The 9,370-nt window shown below is 55.6% G+C and overlaps 1 protein-coding gene across 1 annotated transcript in view; it reads right to left on the bottom strand.

Moving 5' to 3' along the window:
- Positions 1-458: 458 nt before the first annotated feature.
- EVA1C (eva-1 homolog C) overlaps positions 459-9,370 on the bottom strand; it is a 50,814-nt gene continuing 41,902 nt past the window's right edge. The window contains 3 exon segments of the mRNA XM_081139420.1: positions 459-1,237; positions 4,765-4,854; positions 6,516-6,593. Of these exon segments, the coding sequence (XP_080995546.1) occupies positions 861-1,237; positions 4,765-4,854; positions 6,516-6,593 (545 nt within the window). The 3' untranslated portion in view covers positions 459-860.

Here is a 9,370-nt window from a genome sequence, read left to right as displayed (position 1 = left end):
TCTTCTGTCAAGGGAAAGACAGTAAATATTTTAAGCTTGAGAATAAAATGTGACGTAAAAATGAATCCAGGTGTCAATGTGTGTCAATAAAGTTTTATTGGAACACAGTCACTCTCATTGTGGATCAGCTACGGCTGCCTTTGAGCTGCAAGCGCAGAGTCGAGCAGTCGACGCAGATGCCTGACATTCTTACCGCGTCGCCATTTAAGAAGAATGTGGCCGCCCCCTGCTCTCTTCAAACAGTGTTACTGGCCCTGGCCAGTCGCTCAGTGGTTAGAGCGTCGGCCAGAGGACGGCTGGGTCCCAGGTTTGATTTCAGTCAAGGGCACGCACCTCGGGTGCAGGCTTGGTGCCCGGCCCTGGCAGGGCTGGTGGGGGAGGCAGTCAATCCACGTGTCTCTCTCATCGATGTTTCTCCCTCCCTCCCTCCCACTCTCTCTGAAAAGCAACGGAAAAAATATCCCCAGGAGAGGATTAAAATAATAATAACGTTAGTGATCAAAACGCACCAGCAGCGAGCACCTGCCGTCCTGCGTACTGTGCAGTTTTTTTATTGGACAACAGCGATGCCTGTTTGCTCGTCTGCAGGACGGAGCCGCCCTCGCCCTGAGGCTGCCGCGGGAAAGCGGGGAGCACCGTGGGGCACCATCTGCGCTCCGTCAGCGTGAGCGGGAACCACGTCGACGCGTGGACAGGGGTCTGAACAAACACAGAAGACAGGCTTAGTCCTCCTACTTTATTTGGAAATGTGTGTAAACACTTTGAAACGTCCCTTTTGTCACTTTTTGGCTTCCCCAGGTTCGGACGACAGGACATTCTCCTTCACAGAAGGTACGAGTGAGGCAGGAGCCGAGGGCGGCTCAGAAGAAGGGGCCCGAGCTGCGGGGCACCGAGGCGTCCAGGCCGCTGTTCATCCATATCTCCCGGATGATCTGCTCCCTGCGCTCAATCCTCTCCGCCAGCTCCGCGGCCTCGGCGGACGAGTAGGCGGGGTACGGAGTCCTGCCAAACCCCGCGGGCTCCGCAGGGAAGGAGGAGCCGGAGGAGTCCTCCCCCAGCTCGGCGTCCTTGCTGTCCTCCTCGGCCTCCTCGCTCCCGGCCACCAGGCGCTCCCTCCCCAGCTGCAGCTCCCGCAGGTCTTTGGTGCAGGACACTCTGGCCACCAAGGCGCACAGCGTGAGGGCCAGGCCGACGCAGACGCTGGACACGAACAGCAGGGCCGCTCTCTCGGGGTGGGCTGTGGGCGGGGAAGAGACAGGTCAGGAGCTGGGACAGCGGTCGGTCCTCGCCAAAGTCCCAGGGACACGACGGTCTCCCCAGGCTGCAGGCCGAGGCAGTGCCGGGCCTGGACAGCACCACGGAGACACCCCCACTTCACCGATCACAGACCCCCCACAGATTTAAAAAAAAACTTTTGGAGCACATACAGTCAACACATGTATGTATGTCACAGGACACAGAGCAGAAGGTGGGCCCCTGCGTTCACACTCAGATCTGCGCCTCGTTAGCTGTGTGACTCCTGGAAAGTTACGTGACCTCTCTGTTTCCTTCCCCTACAGTGGGGCTAACAGCACCTTCCTAGTACAGAGTCGTTCTGATGAGATGAATTAATTCCTGTGACACATCGTAAATGCTCAATAAACCGTTAGCTATTAGCAGCTGTAAACTATGAAAAATTAATTTATACATAAAGTTTATGAATGTAAGTACCATGTAAGCGAAGCTTACTTTGTTCTAGATTGAAAAGTAAATATAAATAATTCAGGTAGCTTTTGCTACATCCAAATGATTGTCCAATAATAACAGAAATAGAAATAATGCTAATTTGTCCTGTGTACCCTGTGAATCCTCAGGTACATATAAGCCTCACGTTAACCCTGCGCAGAAAGGGCTGCGACTTCCCGTTTTCCAGTTGTGTCCCCCTTGCGGGCTCAGCACCCCACTTTGGGAATACGACCCAGCGAGCTCCCTCCTGTACAGTCCAGGCGTTGCAGGCTTTTCCGGGGAAGGGGGCATCGTGGATACTTAGGGCTTTGCCGGCCACGTAACCTGTGCTTCACTCAGCTCTGGCTGGGCACACAAGCACCACAGGTGCCCCGTGTTCTAATAAAGCTTTATTCGCGAGGCTGCCGTGGGCCGTGGCGGCTGACCCCTGACCTCCGGGCTGAAGCTGAGGCCTGGGAGGGAAGGAAGCCTTCTCTCGGCCAGTCGGCCTCGTTAGGCGGGGCCAGGGCTGGAGCCCAGATCCTGAGCGGTCAGCTGCCCGCAGTGAGCATTTGGAACCACGGACACTTCCTCGGCTCGGCTCGGCTGCGTGGACACGCCGTGGGCACAGCGAGCGATGGAGGCCGCTCTGCGCCGCCTCCTGCTTCCCCCGAGGCCCGGGCTGGAGTCGGAAAACTTGAGGGTAAGTTTCGCGGTCGGTCGAAGGATCCGGGCGCCGGGATCTACCAGGGAAGCTCTACGTGGGGCGTGTTATCGTCTTGAAACCCGAAACCTCCCCACTGGGCTCCCTTCCCTCTGGCTCAAGCCACCCGGAGTCCCAGGCTCAGGTGCGTTGCTCCCTGTCACCACGGCGCCCACCAGCAGCCTTGTCACCCTCGTCAGGACGCAGAGGTCTCAGCTCCGATGTGACGTTGGCCGGGGGGGCAGAGACTGTGTCTGCAGTGTTCGTAACTGCATTTTCTCTGAGTGACAAGGGAGTTTGGAGGTTTGTCCCGTGAGGGAGGGAAGGGCTGTTTCACTCCTGGGCGTGGCGGGGGAATGAGGGCTGGGAGGCCAGCACCTGGGGCATTAAACGAGGACACACAGGACGGTGCTAAGACCCGAGGCACGGACGCCAGGGCCTTGCCAACCCTGCGTCCGACCTGGGGCCTCCTTGGGCCCCCCGCTGCCCCATCAAGGTGACCCCCGCCTGACTGCCGCGGTCGGGACTACGCTGCTCGCGTTTTGTATCGTTTACGGCACCTTTGTTTTCCTGAGCCCGTGATGAAGGGCGTAGCCTACGGGTGTGTGTGTGTTTGTTATATCGCGTATACTCTTGCACTGTGTTGACTGGAGCACTTTATGGTCGCTGTGGTCTTGGTCGGCGTGTCCCGTCCCCGATTCCCGAGCTCCCTTCAGAGGCCACGTCTCCCCTCTTCCCAAAACGCTGGCTGGTGTCTCGTGCCCCGTTTTCTCCGTTGGGCAGCCTGAGCTTGCTCCCGTGTAAGGAATAAAAGCCTCTGCGTATTCCTGGCGGGCATCAGTCGCGAGCATGCGTGCTGCGAACACCTCCTGGCGAGCGGCTGTCCCGCTTCCACAGGTGCCCTTGATCTAGGGAGTGGCTCTGAGAAGCGGGGAGTGAGCCCGGCCCCCGCGGCTCCCCCGCCGGCTGCTCTCTCCCTCCTTTCTGGCCCCTTTCGTCACCACGCCCACTCTGGCCATCTCCGTCTGTTCAAAACGCACACCCGGGCCCTAGTCGGGGTGATTCAGTGGTTAGAGCACCGGCCCTCGGACTAAAGGGTCCCGGGTTCGAGTCCAGCCAAGGGCATGTAGCTCTGCTGCAGGCTCGATCCCCGGCCCCGGCTGGAATGCGTGTGGGAGGCAACCAGTCGATGTTTCTCTCTCCCCCCCCCCCCGCCTCTCTCTCTGAAAAGCAATGGAAAAAATATCCTCGGGTGACGATTAAAAAAAATGTTTTAAATTAAAAAATAAAATGCACACCGGGTCCCATCACCGCCCTGCTCTATAGATGGTCGCCCTCCTGTCCTAGGCCAGAAATCAAGCCCTGACCCTGGAATCCTCATTTTCCGCTGGAAGGGTTTTCAGGATGATTTCCTCCAAGGGGCTGTCCAGGGACTTTGAAAACGGGGGGACGATATTTCTGACCATAAAAATCCTTGCGTCTTGGACAGTTAGTGGGAACACCAAGAAATGGGAAAGGGCGCGTGGTTAGAAGAGAGAAGTTTCTCAGAGGAAACCGATGACCACGCAGGACTCAGGAGGGACATGGCGCAGGGGGACAGCGGGGCGGCCAAGGGCAGCAAGGCCGCTGCTGTTTTCCTGGGAGGCTCACCTGGAACAGCCGCGCCCGCAGGCCCCGAGTGGAGACCCCGCGGCGCTATATTAACGTGCACTTTGCAGAAGGCCCCAGGGGGCCTGGCTCCCGGGGCGCAGTCAGGTGCTGCTAAAACTCGCAGCAGATCCGTCACCGTTCCAAACTGCGGCCGGGGGAGGGCAGACGGGGCCTGGCCCTCGCAGAGCGCCAGCCTGGCTCTGCCAGTGCGAGGGCCGCGCCCCATTGGTCCTCGAGGGGAAGATTATCCAGCGAAACCTTGGCAACCGCAGGAAGTAACTCTGGTGACTCAGGAGGGACTCTGTCTGCACAGGGCACGACCTGCTTGTTGACTAAGTGATCTTTTGGCTCAGTTTTCTTCCAGCCGAGGGTGGAATTCACTAATCCGAGGCCCTTCCCAGTGTTCGGGCTGGGAAATGCTTTCCTCTGGATCCTAGTTTTCAAAGCAGAAAACACCCCCCGAGCCCGGCTCCTATACAGAGCGACGCCGTCTGTCGGCTGCCTCCCCAGGCCGTTCTCTTGCTGGCAGCTCGGCTGGAGCTGAACCTGAACTCGGGCCTCTGCTTCCAGATCTCAGGAGACTACGGTTGCCGTGTCAAACCTGGAGCCATTTTTCTTTAGCTGAATGTTGCAATGAAGCAGTGCGTTTGCTAGTAAGAGTCAGTGAATCCACCGCCCTCCTAGGAAGCTTCAATCCACCGACCTACCTCTAATGTAAGCAAAGGCTGCCAGAGAGCTGCTGACCAGAACCCCGTCTTTCCTCAGAACCCTCGACTCGCTTGGGTCAAAGTTTACACCTGTTATAAAAAATAAATAAATAAAATAAAAAAATGCAGGACCGATTAATCCCAGTTGTTCACTGTATGCAACCATAATAAATAAAAAGTCATAGACATCAAAGACCGCCCTGGCCAGCACGCTCAGTGGTTAGAGCGTCGGCCCGCATACCAAAGGGTCTTGGGTTCGATTCCCAGTCAAGGGCACATACCTGGGTTGCAGGTTTGATCCCCGGCCCCGGTTGGGGCGCATTCGGGAGGCAACCAATTGATGTTTCTCTCTCTGCCCCCCCCCCATCTCACTCCCTTCCACTCTCTCTAAAAATCAATGGGGGAAAAAATATCCTCAGGTGAGAATTAACAACAACAACAAAAAGGCATCAGAGATGAAGCCAGGAAGAGCCCTGGGTCAGGAGTCCCTGAGTACATTAAACGATAAAGGGGTTTAGAAATTCTGAACCATGCTGGGTCCAACTCCAGGTGCCGCTCACAGCTCCACTGCAGGAGGGAGCGTTTATTTTCCCACCCCAGGGGCCTTGGCGCCCCTCATGCCTGATAGTGTCCTACTGAGAGCAGATAAGACCAGCCTCGGGCTGTGGAGGGACTGCAGGGTTCCTTCATTTTCTTATGTTTTGTTGTGAATCCCCACCTGAGGGTATTTTTTCCACTGATTTTTAGAGAGAGTGGAAGGGAGGGAGGGAGAGAGAGAGAAACATCCATGTGTGAGACACGTCGATTGGTTGCCTCCAGCACACGCCCTGACCAGGGCCAGTGATCGAACCCGTAACCCAGGTACCTGCCCTTGACCAGGAATTGAACCCTTGACCCTTCGGTGCCCAGGCCGATGCTCTAACCACTGAGCAACAACAGCCAGGGTGGGTTACTTTTTTTTTTTTTAATGACAGTAAAATGTAGGGCAGCCTGGTTTCAGGTGCCTGGTTAAACTTCAGGGATGGCTTGGGAGCTCTGGATGGGCCAGCTGTGGGGCTCTGGAGACCCCTGGGGTCTCTGAGGAAGGGGGGCACGGAGCTTGGAGGCCTCTGCTGTGGGGGGACCCGGACGGTCACGGGATTAGAGGGGACAGTGGGCTGGGGGACGGACAGCCTGGGGGGAGCTGGAGGACACTGAGGATATGATCTCTAAGCTTTGAGGCTGGGGGTCACTCCCATTGCTTGGCGGTTTCCTGTGTTTTCCACATCGGGGATACTTTATGTATTTAGGGGGGAAAGACCTCCTATATGTTATAAAAGAAACACAAAACAAAACTTTCACCAGCCAAAGCCCAATGTCTTAGATGCTCGATAGTTTTCATCAGGAGCCCCAAGGCTCAGAATTCCATCCTGGGTTTGACAGGGAGGCCCCAGTGTTCACCCCACTACGTGCAAGAGTCCAGTGAGGGCTACGGAGGAAGGTGGCAGCCGGGTGCCCAGCGGGTCACCTTTCCAGCAAGCTCATTGTCGAATTCCCGCGTCTAGTTCTGTGCAGATGTGTTTGTCCACTGGATTTTTCTTTTAGGAAATAAGAGTGGAATGGAGGGAGGGCTTATTCTACGCATAATTTAAAAACAAAATGAAACACTGGCCCTGTTTGCAGCCACTCGTCATGGCACCTGTGACACCCTTTCCCTCGGCCACATGGCCGGTCACTTTACTTAGATGCTGGCAGTTAGCCATGAAAATTACCATAGCCACTGTCCGGCTTCAAGGAAGGTTTCAGGTCTGCAACGGCCGGGTCGATCGCTGTGAGTATGTTCTTGGGAACTAAAATCCAAAAAGAAATGTTTTAAAGATTTTGTACATTTACTACATACTTTAAATGCAATTAGATAAGATTAAAAAATCAATTTGAAAATCAGTACATTTGCCCGGCGGGCATGGCTCAGTGGTTGAGTGTCGACCCATGAACTAGGAGATTACCACTCGATTCCCGGTCAGGGCACAGGCCCGGGTTGAGGGCTCGATCCCCAGCAGGGGCCGCGCAGGAGGCAGCCGATCAATGACTCTCCCATCATTGACGTCCCCCCCTTACCTCTCTCTCTCCCTTCATCTCTGAAATCGATAAAAACATTAAAAAAAAATTTTTTTAAATGAAAACCAGTACATTAATCACTGCTTGTCAAATACACTCACACACACACCAGTGGCACCTGCGTGATCGTCAGAAACACCAGGAAGGTCATTTTAGGACTATTCTGCAGTATTAAAAAAAAAAAACACCTGGAGAATAAACAAACAAAATACAGTATCTCTGTCTGTAGAATATGACTTATGCTACAACGTGGACAAACCTCAGACACAGGACACTCAGTAAAGAAGCCGCACAAAAAAGACCAGGTGTTGTCAGATTCCACCAACCCTTTGCGGTCGTATTAAATTTGGACATGGGTGTCGTACTGGTCGGAATTAATTTCCATTGAAAGAGCAGTGATACATAACATGCAAGATTAGGAAGGATAAGCAAGAGAAATTATGAACTGATACATGAATGAATAGAGTTGATTCCTACGGTTCCTTGCTGTGGTGGCTGAGAGCAGACATATGACCGGAAAGGGTTAACACGAAATCGCCAGAAATGGTGAAGTCGCAGAGACAGGGGGTAGACTCGGGGTTACCCAGGACCGGGCTGGGAAAGGGGACCGACCACCGTGGGCACGAGGAGCTTCTGGGGATCGTGGCGACGTTTTAAAGTTGCAGCGAGGTGAGGGTCGCGCTAGAAACCGATACATTGTTTTTACTTGAAGTGGGTGAATCTTAAAGTGTGTAAATTATGCTTCCGTGACATTGTTGACTCTGCACGTGAACTTTCTCCCGTCCCCCAGTCCGGGACCTGTCGCCCTGGCCTGTGTTCCCGGGAGCTGCCTGGCCGGGCCGAGGCCCACAGGATGTCTGTGCCCAGGGGCTGGGGGTGCGAGGGGGAGGATGCTGCTGTGCCGCCAGGCTGGTGACTCTGCGGGACCCATGGCTGTGGACACGGAGAGAAGCCACCCACAGAGGTGAGGGGAAGCTGGCTGAGTTCTCCAGGCCTCCTGTCCTCTTAAGAGGAAAATCTAAAGCCCGGTGTGTCCAGAAGTGTGGTTAAGAGTCAGACTCGGAGGGACAGAGAGGACCCAGTTAGCGGTGCGTGGAGGCCTTGAGCGATGCACCTACCAGCCCACCAGTGACCAAGGGCTCCGTGCCCAGAGAGGTTTGACGTCGGCCAGATGTGCCAAAGGTCAGAAAAGCAAAAGGCCCAGAGCCTGAATCATTCCCCTGAGGGCACAGGATGATGCTGGAGTTTCCATCCGGCCTGGAAGCCGAGGGAGGGAGCCAGGATTAAAGGAAGCTCTATAAAATAGGAGGCGTGCTCTTCTTAAAAATGCAAATTGATTGCATCCCCTGAGAAAATCTTTCAGTGGCTCTCTCTCCATGGCCCTTGAGGAAGCCAAGCCCTAACCATCCAGCCAGGCCCCTCCAGTCCTGCCCCGCTCTCTCCTCCCAGCCTCTCCCTGTGCAGGGCCTTCGGCCTGCCTTTCCCTCCTCCCCCGGCACTGGGCTGACTCCTACACACCCGTCACCTCCCTCGACTCAGACATCACCTCCCCTGGGAAGCCCTCCGGGTCTCCTGAGTCCCCAGAGCCGGGGATTCACTACATTCTGTCCTACAGGCTGTGAGAACAGGGTCATATTGGTCATCAGAATTTCCCACCCCCATGCCTGGCTCAGAGCTGGCGCTTGATAAACGCGGGCATGAGTCAGGCCCGAGGCTGCCATGCTCTCCAATCCCTTTTATGACCCACAGGGTGGTGGTTCCATGGCCTCTGCCCTTCTGGTGCTCAGCCTCTAGAATCCTCTGGCCGGCTGTGCGACAAGGACCAGCTGTGGTCAGGCAGCCCGGCCCTGCCCCACCCAGCCCCGCCCACCTGGCCATTTGGGAGATGGGACCATGTATTTCTATAGAAATGAGGTACCCACAGCAAGACCTGCTTGACATCCATCACTTGTCCCCGATGGACCCTCCCCTCTGCTCACAGGCGGGGTGTCCCCTGGGTTGGCACAGCAAGATCGCTGGGTAGAACAGCTAAGCCCGAGGCGAGGCTGTGACGAGAGGCAGGTATGGGAACAGACACCTATGGGGTCCATCTTCTCTGACCCTCTTATGTAAGAGCATCTTGACTCGGTGGGGTTAGCTGGACCCTCTCTGGTGGTCATGCTGATAATCCTGTTACGGGGTCTGCGGCCAGGGCTGACCGATCCCGGCCCAGTCAATTAGCTATCCTCCTGTTAGAGATTTGGAATTAAGACGTCAGACTGCAAGTCTTCATACTGTTGGGACCGTAACATAAAAACCACCTGCGGCTGTGGGGGTGGCTGTGTGCCATGCAGCCCGGGCTCTGAGGCCGCCTGCAGTAGGAGAGGGAGAGAGAGAGAGAGAGACAGAGAGACAGAGAGACAGAGAGACAGAGGAGAGGAGAGGGAGAGCCGGGAATCAGGAGCAGAGGTGCTGTGAGCCGCAGAGACAGACCCGGGAGGTGGCTGCATCTCCTGGTTTCCTGGGCCAG

Source organism: Miniopterus schreibersii (assembly GCF_964146895.1).
Source record: "Miniopterus schreibersii genome assembly, chromosome: 5".
Taxonomy (NCBI): Eukaryota; Metazoa; Chordata; class Mammalia; order Chiroptera; family Miniopteridae; genus Miniopterus; species Miniopterus schreibersii.
This window is presented reverse-complemented; position numbering and strand designations above follow the sequence as displayed.